Genomic DNA, 16,373 nt, shown 5'->3' with positions numbered 1-16,373 from the left:
TCCATGTTCTATGATCAAGTTGCAGAGTAGACCCATTGAATCAAATAGCCTAATTCTGCTTCTATAGCTTGTGATCTATGGTCTTATGTTGGCAGATTCTCCAGACTGGTCATTGATGACTAAGTTTCGTCAATCCTTGGTAGTTTTCTGAACTACGTTTTCTTGCTTTGCTGGGTATACTGCCTGCTTTGGTTTGGATTTACTGGCGGCTAACTTGCAACCAATCAATAAAACACACCATGAAAGCAACATGGCTTCAGTTGCATATGTAGATAGAAAGACAAAACAATGTATGTGGAAAAGATACAAGGCTTCAATATATGATTAGTAGCACTTGCATAACATTTATTACGTGTTTGTGTACATTCTATTAGTCTCCATTGTATCCTCATTTGTTGTGCCAACTTTTCATTTCAGTTTCTTTCTTTCCTCTTCCGATCTTTGTGCTTCTCTTATTCCATCTTGATTTAGTCCAAAGTCCCCTTCTGACCTGACTGATATTGGATCAAAAGGCACTATCACTCACTACTCCCTCCTCCATGCCACGCCACTGCCTCCTTCTTACTGCCTATTGCTGCTATTCTCTGTAGATGGTCATCTTTGCTATATGGCTCACAATCAATTTCCACACTATCAGGCTCTATCACGTTCCCATACCAGGAACATCTCCTTATAATCTGCTTCCCAGTATGCCCTTACCCTTTTCTGCCATTCTCTACTGTGCCTGCAGTACATTCCTATTATCTATACAGCAAATGGAAAGAGACAGCATCACGCAAAGATACACAATTTCTGTTTTGTCATTCTGATGTGGGAGAGAAGTGAGAATGTCATCCAATCCTGAGAGGTTTATAATTATAGCTAAACAGTATTTCCTCACTAAAATTAAGAAACAAAAGAAACTGAAAAAAAATCAAAATACAAGTCTAACCCGGACATAAAATGTGCATTTTATGTGCCATAAGTCTATAATTTGCACCAACCCCAACAACATAGAAAATTACCCAGATATGTCCTGCACACAAAAAGCAGTACAAATTCAACCCATTGAATAACTGCCTCATCAGTCTACTCTTGTTCATCAGTAAAGTGATAGAAGTGTTTATCAATGGTGTTATCAAGCAGCATTTGCTCAGCAATAACCTACTCATTATCATTCAGTTTGGTTTCTGCTAGGAGCATTCAGCTCCTGCTGTCATTATATCCTTGCTTCAAATATGGACAAAAGTATTAATTTCGGGGGTGAGATGAGAGCCATTGACCTTGACATCAAAGTCACATTTGACAGCTTGGCATCAAGGAGACTGAACAAAACTAGGAAATGGGGGAAACCCTCTCCTGACTGGAGTAATAACAAGCACAGAAGATGGTTTTGGTGTTCCGTGTGGGTGATACATCGAAGGAACCTCTGAGCTGCTACACTGCATCTTGTTACATGGATGATGATCTAAGGTGAAAAATATATGAAACTTATTCCACAGAGCCACCTAGTGACTATAGCCCATAAAACTTATTCTGCTATTTCAAAGACGTTAAACATAGATAGAAAGCATTAGGTGAGAAATCTGCAATAGGAGAAGTATGTGATGAAAAAGTACATAACTTGCACGAAACTTTCAAAAGGTAGACTTTTTCTCCCCATATAAATGTTAGTAGGAGAAAATGTATATCTTGTGAGGCTTCACTTTCAGCATAGAACAGAACTGAACCTGCTGTTATTGATCAATGAAAAGGTCTGGTAATTGAATCTTAGCAGGTGATGGAGAAAGAATGAAGTGGGACTACCATTTAGTCTCTACATTCAAGAAAATGAATGAAATTCTTCAGTAATCTGATTCCATTTCAAAGTCAATTCGATAAGTACAGTCTTCCAGTCCCAAACAACATCCAAATGAAACACAAGAAAGTGACTCCCTTCATTGCAATCTTCAATACATAACATTACAATGCATACAATGTCTGTCAAAGGTAAATATAGTACCTGGTTTAACTAGTTTAATTGCAAGGTTAGACATGCCTTTAAACCACATACACAAGAGATACTATTCAGATTTGTTAGCGTCTTTTCTAAAAAAATAGTGGGATCTTGCCGAAAGAAAACCAAAAAAACTTAAGAAATTTCTATTTCACAATTTTTAAAAAAAATATGTAGCACAGTATTTACACATTATTCAAGATACATCAAAAATCAGATTTCGTCTGTCAACCTTTTAGCACTCAACATAATCAATTAATTTTCATCTGTATCAACACAATAGATTCCATTCAAATACTAGGAAATCTAAAAGGAAGGTCTGGTGCATGTGAAATGCACCAACACTCCCTCAGCTATTCAGAAAAATAGATTTACGAAACCACCGAAACAAAGTCAGTTTGTACTCCAGATGAATGATTGCTCTAGCAAAGCTCAATCTCTATACTATACAAGCTACATACAAAAGATGTTTATTACCCACCCAGGAAGTTATGCTCAGCATCTTTATGCTTAAGGTGACAAGTTAAGAAACTGTACAAAAAGTCCAGAAAATGATTTTAAATCGAAGATTCTACCCCATAAAACCAAATGGCAAAATACTCAATTTCAGCAATCAGTTCTGGGATCACCACAATATTCATGGTGAATTGTAGATGAAACTATACATTAGATTCATTATCTGGTGAAATACCAGATTATTAATACACTTCATTGGTTATTTTTAATAGCAATCCCAGCACAATCGCCACAAATCTCCAAAGTTTAATTCCATTCAGAATAATTATTTCAATTTCATATTTAAAATCATTGGAGAGATGATCCGAAAGTGTACTTGCTTTCAGAAGAGAATCCTCAAAAGCTGGCCAAGGAGAGAGTAATTTAGAAGTAGCAGTTTGATCACTCTTTCAAAGAGGAATTGTTGAAGTGTTCTCCCGAAACACTGCACGGACTCTCTGTGCTAATGTGTTGCGGAGATGAGATCCGTGCTAGTGCGGGCATAGGCCTGTTATTATCTGAAGAATGATCTGTCAGTGCTACTGATTCAACCTTTCCAGGTACCCTAATTAAGCCAAGGGGTGCCAATTTAGGCATTGGCCTCCAAAGCAAGTCTAAACTGCTTGGAACCTCTGTGTTTGATGAAGGTGAGGCTGCCTTCATATGTACAAGTGGAGGAGGGGAAACAGTTACTGAACTGTTTACCCCACAAGCATGATCGCTTTCGAAATCCAGTGTGCCATCATCCAACTCATTTTGGGAATCCACTGGTATCTCGCTGCTAAGCAACTGCTCAACATTCAATTCTTCTCCTTCCAACTGCAATACCAGGGGGCTACTTGAGCCACCACTTTCCCTCTCTGTCTGTTTCAGTTCAGTGGCTTCATTAGCACCAATGTCCACCAATCTTATTGGTCCATGGATCAATGAAAATTCATCAATATCGTCTCCTCGATTTCCATTCTCAATAAAGCCCAATGCCTGGTGATCAGACATTGAAGACGCATTTGGATTTTCCTCATCATCAGAGAACTGCTGATTTAAATATGCAAGCTCATTTAAAAGTGAAGTGAATGGCTCATAGCCATCAGTATCCACCATCTCACTAGATGTTGTGCCATTGGCTTTTAACAGTGATGACAGTTCTGCGTCCCTGTCACTCAGTCCAATAGTTTTGCCAGTGTTGCATGTCTGCACCCGACTGCTCATCAGCTGAAACGCCAATTTGTCTTCAAGTATTATTTCAGTTGTTGGTGCTGACCCAGTTGATGTTTCCTCTCTAGTCCAGACCTTTTCTGTGGAAGACACTGAAGCTTTATCAGGGAAACAAGACAGATCCAATGCCTTTGGTGATCCATTGATTTTGTCAGAACCCACTACGTGAGAAGCTGCAATCTGCTGTGCTTGCTGTTGATGTTCGGACTTTGAAGCCTCTGGTGATACAATAAGAAATGGCATAACCTCACTTTCACCAAGTACAGTGAACTCTCCAGTAATGTTTGAGCTGTTACTTAGGTCAGATGTTCTTTTACTGTCTCTGGAAACTTGTTCTCCTTGTTTCCTCCCTTTCATGCTGAAGTCAAGAGCTTGAGGATCCACTTCTGCAAAAGAATCATTCATCCCTTGCACATTCAATGATGGAGATTCTCCAGTTGCCAAAGAGGTCACATTCACTATTCTTGGCATCAGGAAGGAGGAATTTTTATCACCTGCAATAAGATAGAAAAGAATGAACACATCATTGAATTTACTGATGCTGTGCATGCCGCATTTTTGCGTACTTTAATTACATTAACAAAACCTTTTCTAGTAATTCCAACCTTTCAACGTTGTCAGTCACAGAATAGGAAAGGAACATATTTTACTAACTACCATTGTCCTTTAAATATTTACTGTGAAGTATGCAACATCAACCACAATGAGTCACCTTCATATTCACATTCCAGTGAAGTTTTTGGCCATTATTCAGTATCTTAGTGAATAATAACAGAAGGAATATGTGAACAATTGCAAGAATAATTACCTGCCCAGTATTATCACTTCATTGCAATCAAACCACCAAAGTCCAAAGCATTACAACAGTAACCAATTGCCTCAAATGACGACAAATAAGAATAATAATATTATTATTATCAACCAGGGATGATGTTTTGCAAAAGGCCAGTCACGTTTGATAGGTTTCCTGGGAGTTCTTTGGGGTATTACAAGTAAAGTGGATAAAGAGAACCAGTAGATCATTGTATTTGGATTTCCAAATGGCATTTGAAAAGGTTCCAAATAAAAAGCATCTACAAAAGATAACAGCTTATAACTTGTGGGGTGCTATTTAACATGGGTGGTGTACTAACCAATACGAAACAGTCAGGAAAAATCGGGCTTTTGTAGGACGACAAAGTGTAACTAATGGGACACCAAGTGCTCGGCCTCAACCATTTACAATCTATAAATTTTTGAAAGAGCTTTGAAGAGCTGGCATGCAAACAGAAGTTGAGGCTTGGGGCAATTCAATCCATAGCAGGCCTGAGGGGCCAAATTCCCTACTCCTGCTTCTATTTCTTTTGTTATCAGCAGGACAGACTAATCAGATGTCAGTGTGGAGTGGTATTCGGTCAGAAATCAGTGGGTCTAGCAGTCCACAATATTAACTCTGGGTACCATGATGGCTCATGGCAGGAGTCAAACATGAACAAGTAAATCTCCAGCTGGTGATGGTCCTCTGCAGTGATTTTGCAATCATCAGTTCTCCAGCATGTTGAATAGTGTGCTCTCGGAGGATAAGGGCACAGAATACTGTATTCTCTGGGTGAGGACCTTTAATGTCAATCACCATGAGTAGCTCAAGTATAGTCACTGTTTAGTAAGCTGACCACAGCCTAAAGGACATAGCTGATACACTGGGTCTCCAGCAATTGGTGAAGGAACCATTGGAAAACAACTACTCGACTTCGACCCACAAATCCAAGTGTGCAGTCGTGTCCATTCATGGCAGTGCTGTTAAGATTGACCTTTGCACAATCCTGGCGGAGAACAGGTTGACCTTCACAGTTAGAACCACCCGTGTACTGTGTGGCATTACCATCTTGCTAAATGAAATCAATTTCAAGCTGATCTAACAAATCAAAACTACGCATCCAAGAGACATTATGGGCCATCAGCAGCAGAACTGTACTCAACCACAATCTACATTCTTATGACCCAGCATATCTCCTACTTCACTATTATTTTCAAGCTAGGAAATCCACCCTGGTCCAAAGAAGAACGTAGGAGGGTATACCAGAAGCAACAATGTACTCCATTTTTTTGGTATAACCAAACTTGATGAAGCTACAACAGGACTATGCATGCAACAAACTGTGGAAGCAGCAGACTTTAGACAGGGCTATGTGATTTCACAACCAATGGATCAGATTCAAGCTCTGCAATCCTGCAACATCTAGTCGTGAACAGTGGTGGATAATTATACAACTCACTTGAGGAGATGGCTCCACGATTATCCCAATTTTTAACAATGGAGGAGCCCAACATATCAACGTAAAAGATAAAGGTAAGCATTTGCAAGTCTTCAGCCAGGAGTACATAGCAGGTCATTAATCTCAGCCTCTTCCAGAGATCCCCTGCATCACAGATGCCAATCTAATTGTCAACCAATTTGTTTCACTCCATACAATGTCAAATGGCTGAAGGCACAGTATATTGCAAAGGGCGTGCACCCTGGAAACAGTGCTAAAGACTTGTACACCAGAACTACCATGCTCTGAGCCAACCTGTTCCAAGAGAGTTACAACCTTGGCCTTTATGTGACAATGTGGAAAAGTGCCCTGGTGCAGGAAGGCAGGACAACTCCACCCGTGTCAATTATTGCCTTAACAAGACATTCCCCACCATCAACAAAATGAGAAAGCCCCGTTGACAACAAGTTATCAAGAAGCCATTACAAAGCAATAACCTGTTCACTCAGTTTGAGTTCTGTCAAGATCTCACAGTTCCTGATCTCACTACAGTCTTTGCCCAAACATGGACAACAGAGCTGAACTCCAGAGGTGACTGACTGATCTTAACATCAAGGCTACATTTGACCAAGTGTGGCATCCAGGAACTTGAGCAAAATCAGTGAGAATCAGGTGAAAGCTCTCCAATTATTAAAGGAGTAATAACTGTCACAAAGGAAAATGCTGGAGGTTGTGGAGGTCAATCTTTCAGCTCCAGGATATCACTCCAAGAGTTTCTTAGGGTGATGTCCAAGGCCAAACCATGTCAGCTGCTTCCTCAATAATCTTCCCTCCATCATAATGTAAGGAGTGCTGGTGTTCACTCATAATTACACAATGTTCAGCACCATTGACACCTCCTCAGATACTGTAGCATCCATGCCCACATGCAGCAAGACCGGCATACCATCCAGACTTGAGCCGAAAGTCATAAGTACCATTTGTATCATACAAGTGGCAGGCAATATACATCTCCAATGTGAGAATTTAACCATCACCTCTCGACACTCAGTAGGATCACCATCCCTGAAATCTCTACTTCATTCTGTAGTGCCACTAACCAGAAAATGAACCAGACATGCCAAATAAGTCCTGTGGTTAAAACACCAGTCAGTCACTCAGAAGCTGAAAATTCTACAGTAACTCACCTCTTGCTTCCTCAAGCCATTATATTGCACAAACCAGGAATGCTCTCCATTTGCCTGGCAGTGCATCCACCAATATGCACTCTCTCTACCAATGATGCATAAAAGGAATATGGACAATTTAAAAGATGCAGTGCAGTTAATCAGCAAAGATTCCTCAACAGATTATCCAAACCGTAACCAACAACACTCAAGAAGCTTGACACCATCCAAGACAAAGCAGCCCGTTTGACTGGCACATTCACATGCATCCACTCCCTCCATCATCAACACTCAGTACACACTGCTGCTATCTACAAGACGCACTGCAGAAATTCACCAAAGACCCTCAGAGAGCACCTTCCAAACCGATGACCACTTTCATCTAGAAAGACAAGCGCAGCAGATATATGGGAACATAACCCCTTCAAGTTCCCCTCTAAGTCACTCACCATCCTATAGATCACTGTTCCTTCACTGTTGCTGGGTCAAAATTCTGGAACTCCCCCCTGCTAATGGCATTGTGGGCCCACCCACAGCAGGGAAGCTAGCTCACCACCAACTTCTCAAGGGCAAGTGGGGATGGGTAATAAATGATCATCCAGCCAGTGACACCCACATCCCACAAAATGAAATTTAAAAACCTCCACTACCTAGGAGGACAAGGACAGTAAATGCATGGGAACGCCACTATCTGCAAATTTCTCTCCAAACTGTGGATCATGACCTAGAACCATATTGTCATTCTTTCACTGTTGCTGCTTCAAACTCCTGGATCTCCTTTCTTAACAGCTCTGTGGGTGTACCTACACTCCAAAACTGGCAGAGGTTTAAGACTACTACATTCGCCAGGGCAGTTAATCACAGGCAAAAGAATGTTAGCCTATCCAATAACATTGCAAACCAAGAATTACTTGAAAAATGTATAGAGGAACTTTGCCCACCTTGTACAAAAGGTTAGCATGTACAGCAAGTAATCAGGAAGACAAATGGAATATTGGCTTTTACGGCAACAATGATGAAATATAAAATGACAAAACTGTACAGGGCATCGGTGAGACCACAACTTTGAGACGTACAGTTTTAGTCACCTTATTTAAAGGAGGGGCATACTTGCATTAGAAACAGTTCAAGAGAAGTTATTTGGATGATGATTTCTGAAATGAGGAATTTCTCTTATGAGGAAAGCTTCAACCTGGTCTATATTTTTTGGAGTTTAGTAGAATTAGCTTCTGAGAGGACTTGATAGGGTAGGTACTGAGAGGAAGATGCCTTCATGGTGGAATCTAGAACAAGGGGGCACAGTTAAAAATTCAGGAGTCTCACAGTTTAAAAGTCAAGGAGGAATTTCTTTTTTCAGAGGGTCATTCGTGTTCGGAATTTTCTTCCTCAGTGAAAAGTGGCATGTGGGTCATTGAATATATTCAAGGCTGAGCTAAACAGATTGTTTGGATTGACAAGAGTCAAAGGTTCTTGGAGCAGGCAGGTATGGGAGCTAGCCTACACTCAGACCAGCCATGAGCTCACTGAATAGTAGAGTGGGCTCAAGATACTGAATGACTTACTGCTATTTCTTATGATGTCAGTCAAACATCTGTCATGCACTGATCTAACCCTAATCATGCTGACCTTAAATTATCAGCAAAACTGATTTTAAATGTTAGGATGATTATTTATAAAACTTAACTGAAATCCAAAGTACCAAGCCAAACTCAATTCTGATTCAAATGATTGATGGAGGAGGGGTTAGGATCTCTCATGATCCATATAAACAATGTATCCTCAGATGTCATTTCTGTGCTGAAGAAACTGGTGGGGGTGTACAGCAGTGTTTGCCAGAATCTGTTACTGCCGAGTCCCCCAGTAAGACTTTTAAACTGCTTTTTAATTCCCCAGAAATGTTGGGCAATACACTCCCTGACACACAGCGGTCTGGAGTCTAGTACTTTCAACAGGTCACATTTCTGTTCTCCTTTTGAAGGACAGCGAGAACTAAAATGCAATCCTGAAACGATTACAGGGTTACACAGTGGCATTCTAAAACATTTTGTAGAAAACATACAACAAAGTACATGAAATATTTCTTACCAAGTGAATCTGCTGAAGCTTCAGACTTGGGTTCTTTCCCTTGCATGACATCAGCTGCACCAGAACCTACCACTTCAGTCCCAGGAGGTCTGGTGCTCAAGAGTGCAGATGTTTTCCCTGCGGAACTGTGAGATCCCTCAACAGTAGCATTGTTTACCTGAAAGGGAACCGGCAAGCCCTGCACTTGGATAGTAACTAAAGCAATGCCTGGAGAGACAGAGAGAAGGAAAAGTTCATTTACAGCTCAAGATTAAGTAACAAAGGCAAAAACAGTGCAAGTTCATATTTAATGTCAAAGTAACTAGTGTAGTACCATCACATATTTGGGCCAATGATGCACCATGGATATAGAAGGTTCACCCCAAATACTTCAGAAGTAGTAGTTGGATGTTTATTATCAAGGAGCAATGAAAATAGATTAGACAAAACACCCACCAAACATCAGGAAACTGCATGAATTTGAACTGCTCAAGAAGACACAGGTAGAAAGTAAACTTCATGATGACTCAGTAGTGTGCCTAGGTTTCTGCTAGGCTTGAACTTATTAAAGTCAATCTGCAATACTGAAAGGATAGGGCTGTTCTACATGCAGGAGGAACAACATGTCTGGGAGATAGTGAGCAAGACTGGCAAGGGCAGCACATGCATGAAAACACCACAATATTCCAATTCCCTTCCAAGCCACAAACCATCCAGCTTTGGAGCCTTAACGCCATTCCAATACTTTCGCTGTGTTGAAAAACCGAGAACTCCCTTCTTGGGAGCACTGCAGTTATTGTTAACCTCCCATGGACTGCAACACTTCAAGGCAGCTGCTCACCACCATCTTTGTTAATGGGTTGTTGACAAATGAGGCCTTCTACTATTAGAAGGGTTGGGGCAGCAGATAATGAGTAACATCTGCATCCAATGAATAAATAGCCAAAGGTCATATCTGAGAAAATGATACAGAAAAAGTATTCCTAGATTCTCCAAATTACTGCATAAGGACAACAGCATGGATTTTCCACAGGTGGGCTAGGAGGTTTTTCCAAGTGCTTTGAAACGAAAGGAAGCAGTTTGTCAGAGAGGTCAATCTCAGGAATTTGGCACAAAGTAGCTGATAATATTGCTGGGGGAAAATATTAAATGAGCTTACGAGTGATCAAGGTGAGTGACGCCGTTTGTTAAATTTATTCATGGGTTGTGGGGGTCATTGGGTAGGCCAGTATTTATTGTCCATTTGTAATTATTCTTGAAAACTGTGCCAGGGGTGTGTTGCCTTCTTGAACCACTGTAGTCTTAGGGCACAGTTACACTCAATGTTAGTATGAAAAGGAGTTCCAGCATTTTGACACGGATGTGAATGAACAGCGATAAAATTCCAAGTCAGGGCAGTGAGCAGCCTGAAGGGGATCTTACACACAATGGCGTTCTCATATACCTGCTGCCCCAATCCTTCTAATAGTAGAAGTCAAATGCATGGGAAGGGGTGAATAATGGTTAATGTGCTGAATGTGGTGCTAATCAAGTAGACGTCTTTATCTGGATGTTGTCAAGCTTCCTGAGTGTTGTTGGAGCTGCATTCAATCAGGTGGGTTGGAGTACTCCACGGGGCTCCTAACTTGTGCCTTGTAAATGGTGAACCACCACTGGGGAAAGAGGAGGCCAGCGACTTGCCACAGAATTCCTAGTCCTTGACTTGCTCTTACAGCACAACATTGATTTGGTTCACCGAAGTTTGTCTTCTAGTGAAGACAAACTCTTTGCTAGTAGGGAATTCAACAATGGTAATGCCACTGAACATCAGGGGGAGATGGTTAGGTTCTCTTGGAGATAATTATAACCTGGCAGTTTTGATGCTAATTTAACTTGTCCCCTCCATCTCCAGTGAGCTTTTGGTTCATCACCATTATTTATGGCTGGAAGTGACAGTACCTTTGTTTATGCATCCATCAGACCTGGGCAGCATTTATTGCCTGTCTCTGATTGCCCTTAAGCAGAACCAAGACCTTTGTACCAATCCTTTAGTAATGAATTGCTTAGCTCAATGGCATGCCAAACAGAAGTAGCATGGAAGTAGCCCTGTGCTGTAGCTGCCCCAGATAAATATCGCATTTTAGGTAGGAGTTCTCTGTTCTGGCTTGTCCTCCTGCACTCTTCATTGAGTCCAGATTGTTCCATGTCTTGACAGCAATGCTGGGGCCATGACATAACCCAGTGACAGTGATCTATTTCCAAGTCGGAATGGTGGGTGGCTTGGAGGGGACCCTGCAGGTGGTAGCGTTCCCACATGTGGAAGTGGTATTTGATTTGGAAGATACTATCTAACAATTTTTGGCGAATTTCTGCAGTACATCTTGGAAAGAGTACACACTGCAGCAATAGAGCATCAGTGGTAAATGAAGTGGATGCTTGTGAATGCAGTGCCAATGTGGATGGGCTGATTTGTCCTGGATGTTGTTAAGCTTCTTGGATATTTTTGGAGCTGCACCCATCTAGCCAAGAGGGGAGTATTCTATCATGCCCCTCACTTGTTCTTGTAAATGGTGGATAGGCACTGGGGAGTCAGGCGAGTTACTTGCTACAAGATTCCGAGCCTCTAACCTACTGTTTCTGTAGCAAGTCCAGTTCAGTTTCAAGTCAAGGGTAACCTCCAGTGTATTGATATTTGGAGTTTCAGTGATGGTAATGCCACTGTTTTGACAAATGGCAATGGTTAGATGCTCTTATGTTGACTCCAACCAGCAAAGAGTTGCCCCTGATTCCAGTTTTGCTAGGGCTCCTTGATACCACACTTGATCAAACACAACTTTGATGTCAAGGACTGTCACTCGCATTGCGCCTCTGAAATTCAGCTCTTTTGTTCATGTTTGAACCAAGGCTGTAATAAGGTCAGGGGTTGAATGGTCTGGCATAACCAAACTGAGCATCATTGGGCAATTTATTGTTGAGCAGATGCTGTTGAGTAGCATTATTGGTGATACCTGACGATCAAGAGTGAACTGGTAAGTCAGGATTTGTCCTGAATTGTGTGTCGAGGACATATCTGGGCAATTTTTCACATTGTCAGATAGACAACATGTGAGTGTTGTATCTCTACAGTGTGGATACAGGCTATTTAGCCCAACAAATCCACACCAACCCTCCAAAGAGTAACCCACTCAGGCTCATTTCCCTACCTTATTACTCTATATTTACCCTTGACTAATGCATCTTTGGATTATGGGAGGAAACCTGAGCACCCGGAGAAAATCCACGCAGACACAGGGAGAATGTGCAAACTCCACACAGTTACCAGAGGCTGGAATCAAACTCAGGTCCCTGGCACTGTGAGACAGCACTGCTAACCACTGAGCCACTGTGCTCCTACCCCGCAGTCAGGAAACACTTTTTGCTGAAATCCAGGATTGAACCTGGGACCTTTAGATCTACAGTCTAAAACTCTCCCAACAGCAATTATCTGTATTGAACGAGCATGGCTAGGGGAGTGTCAAGTTCTGGAACACAAATCTTCAGTACTATTTCCAAAATGCTGTCAAGGCCCATAGCCTTTGCGGTACCCAGTGTCTCCTACCATTTCTTGATATTATGTGAAGTGAATTGAATTAACTGAAGACTGGTAGTACTGGGGACTACCAGAGGAGGAAGAAGAAATGGATAATCCAGTTGGCACTTCTGGCTGAAGATGGCTGCAAATGCTTTAGTCCTATCTTTTACATGGATTTCCAGGGATATTGTGGAACCCTCTCCTCCAGTCAGTTATCCACATCCATCACAACTGGATGTGGCAGGACTGAAGAACTCCGATCTAATCCCTCAATTGTAGAAGTGCTGGGCAGCACAGTGGCTCAGTGGTTAGCACTGCTGCCTCACAGCACCAGGGTCCCAGGTTCAATTCCAGCCTCAGGTGACTGTCTGTGTGGAGTTTGCACATTCTCCCAGTGTCTGCGTGGGTTTCCTCCTGGCTTCTGTTTTCTCCAGGAGCCAGAAAACAGAAAACTCTGGCTCCTGTTTTCTGCCAGAGTCCAAAGATGTGCAGGTCAAGTGAATTGGCCATGCTAAATTGCCCTAGTGTTAGGTGCATTAGTCAGAGGGAAATGGGTCTGGGTGGGTTACTCTTCGGAGGGTCGGTGTGGACTGGTTGGGCCGAAGGGCCTGTTTCCACACTGTAGGGAATCTGATCTAATCTTAACAGAGCTAAGTTGGCACATAAGTAGCCCTGTTTGGTAGCTGCACCCTGTTGATTACTCATTTTTAGATTTGCATGGTGCTGTTCCAGGCATACTCCTGCACTTTTCAATGAATCAGGATTGAGTGGGGAATATGCATGGCAATGAATTTACAGATTTTGTTGGGAGTATGATTCTGCTGTTGTTGATGACCCACAGCACCCATGGATGCCCAGTCTTGAGTTAGTGGATCTGTTCAGAGTCTGTCCTATTTAGCAGAGTGATCATGCCACACAACATGATGGAGGGTATTTTCAATGTGAAAGTAGGACTTCATCTCCACAAGGACTAAACAGTGGCCATTCTTACCGTTACTGACAAGGAAGATGCATTTGCAACCAGATCGATAAGGATGAGGTCAAGTCCTGCTTTTTGGTTCTCTCATGACCCGCCACAAACCTAGTGTAGCAGCTATGTGCTTTAGGACCCAACCATCTCAAATCAGTAGGGCTACTGCCAAACTACTCTTGATAGTGGACATTGAAATCTCCCATCCTTAGGGCTTCCTCCAAGTGCTGTTCAACATGGAGTACTGATCCATCAGCCAAGGGAGGACCGTACGAGGTAATCAGGAAGTTTCCTTGTTCATGTTTAACCTGAAGTCACGAGATATCATGGGATGTGAAGTCAACGTTCAATACTCCCAGGGCAACTCCCTCCTAATTGTAAACCATTGTTCTGCCTTCTTAATCAGCTCTGTCCTGTCGGTGGGACAGGACATATCCAGGGATGGTCATGCCTAGGACATAGTCATACTAATGGAATCATACCTTACAGACAATATTAGGTTGTTGCTCAACTATTCTGACCTCTCAATTTTGGTACTAGCCTCCAGATCTAAATGAGGATGACTTTGCAGGGTCAACAAATGTGTTTTTTTATTGCAGTTTCCAGTGCCTAGGTCAATACTAGGTGATCTGTTGGGTTTCATTTCTTTGACAACACTTTGTAGCAACTGATACAGCTGAGTGGTTTGTGAAGCCTTTTCAGAGGGCAGTAGACAATTAACCGCAGTGTTATGGATCTGGAGTCGCAGGTCAGCCAGGCGAAGTGAGGACGGCATATTTCTTTTCCTAAAGAATATTAGCGAATTCGCCTACTGTTAATCACCCACTGCATATTATGGATGCCCAGTTGAGAATTGTTAAATGTGTTCTAAATCTCTCAGAAGATGAGGTAACCCTGAAATGTGAAGATTGGATTTTATCTCCATAAAAAGGACTATGCTATCGTCACTCCTACCAGCATTGCAATGGACAAGTGCATCTATGATAGGTAGATTAGTGAAGCAGAGGTCAAGTAGATTTTTCTCCTCTTGCTGGTTCCTATACCAACTGCTGTAGATCCAGACTTAACAGCTATGCCTTGGTGGTGGATAGGACATTGCCAATCTCTGTGCTTCTTCCAACTGGTGTCCAACAAGGTGGACTCCTGATCCATCAGCCACTTGGTGTTGGGGATTGTCAACAGGAGGTTTCCTTGCCAAAGTCTGACTTAATGATATGAGATTTTGCTGTGTCCAGAGTCAATCTTGAGATTCCCAGAAAATTCCCTTCCAACCATACAGAGAAAACTGGATTATCTGGGATTCGATTATCCAAATATTGGATTATCCGACAAGATCGCAAGGTCCCGATGCTCGGCTAAACTATGTTATCCAGCTTTCAATTAACCGATCGAAATACTCCCCGTCCGTGTCCTTCGGAGAGTTGAGACTCCTCTGTACCTTTTTCCAAGTCTGGTAGGGCAAGTCATATCGGGGACAATGGTATCTGGAAGTTTGTGTAAAGGTTATCATGCAGTGAATATCACTAAGTCAGGCTAATGATGGACTGATCAGTGAGAAAGTTCTCTAAATTTTGGCACAAGACCTCAGATGTTAGTTAGTAGGACAATGGCAAACCCAGCTCTGTCCAATGCATAGGTCGATACTGGATGGTTCATCCAATTTCATTTCATTCTTTAGACTTTGCAGCATTTAATACAACTGAGGCTAACTAGGCTATATCAGAGTGCAGTTCGAAGTCAACCACTTTGCAGGAAGTCTGGAATAATATGGAGGGTGAACTAGATCCACAATGTTTCATGATTGCCATTTATTAAGTGACTTCAAATTCCAATTATCTGTTGTGGTGGGACCTCAGAACATTAGCCCGGGTCTCCGGTTCACTAATTTGGTGACACGGCCATTACCTTCCTCTTCACCTTCCTACCAATCACAGCCACATTCCTTAATGAACTGATCTCATCATCAATGTCCAGCAATCAGGACTTATGTTTAACCTGCAGGTGCTCCACCTCACCCTTGCATCACAGTTTCTACATATTGCCAACTACTCAGTTATGAGGCACTTCACCTGAATACACTGGAACATATTCACTGACACTTCCTTCTCTCTGATAGGGCAATTGGCACATAACTGCAAAAGGCTAGCAACGCAGCACCATGGCTGCATACTCTCACACTGCATAAGGAGACTGTGCATTTGGTTAATAACAGAACTGTTCCTACAATCACTGTAAACAAATGTATTGCTGGAACAAACCATAATGAAGGTAGCCCTGCCTATTCCTCTTTTCAAATTACAGTTCACCCTCATTTCACAATCTGGTATGAAGCACAAGCTGTAATCGGTGACCATGTATTTCTTGCTTTCCATTCAATTTTCCCCATTATCACACCCAAATGTGATCTTTGTTCTGCAGAGTCATATCAGATTTGAAATGCTAACTTTGCTTCTCTCACTGCCCACAGATGCTGTGCTGCTACACTTGCTGAATTTTTCCAGTACTTCTATTTTTAATGCTGCCATCATGAATGCGATCACCTCTGGTCAAAGGGGCTTTCAAGGTCTTAACGTAGTTGAACAATATGAACTCTGATTACTACGATTGCTGAACAGTCAGAAGTCTGGTAGCCCTTCCACAATGCAGAAGCATACTATCCTCAGACAGGATCAATGTAGCCACCATTTCCTTTCCACCAGTGTAC

The 16,373-nt window shown here is 42.0% G+C and overlaps 1 protein-coding gene across 5 annotated transcripts in view; it reads right to left on the bottom strand.

The window, feature by feature from the left end:
• Positions 1–324: 324 nt before the first annotated feature.
• LOC140476524 (MAX gene-associated protein-like) overlaps positions 325–16,373 on the bottom strand; it is a 107,771-nt gene continuing 91,722 nt past the window's right edge. For all 5 annotated transcript variants that reach the window (XM_072569279.1, XM_072569277.1, XM_072569281.1 and 2 more), the window contains 2 exons: positions 9,171–9,377; positions 325–4,179 (listed from right to left, as the gene is read on the bottom strand). In XM_072569279.1, coding sequence (XP_072425380.1) covers positions 2,873–4,179; positions 9,171–9,377 — 1,514 coding nt within the window. In that variant the 3' untranslated portion in view covers positions 325–2,872. The remainder of the gene's footprint in view (positions 4,180–9,170; positions 9,378–16,373) is intronic.

This window comes from Chiloscyllium punctatum, chromosome 4 (assembly GCF_047496795.1).
Source record: "Chiloscyllium punctatum isolate Juve2018m chromosome 4, sChiPun1.3, whole genome shotgun sequence".
In the NCBI taxonomy this organism is placed as follows: domain Eukaryota; kingdom Metazoa; phylum Chordata; class Chondrichthyes; order Orectolobiformes; family Hemiscylliidae; genus Chiloscyllium; species Chiloscyllium punctatum.
This window is presented reverse-complemented; position numbering and strand designations above follow the sequence as displayed.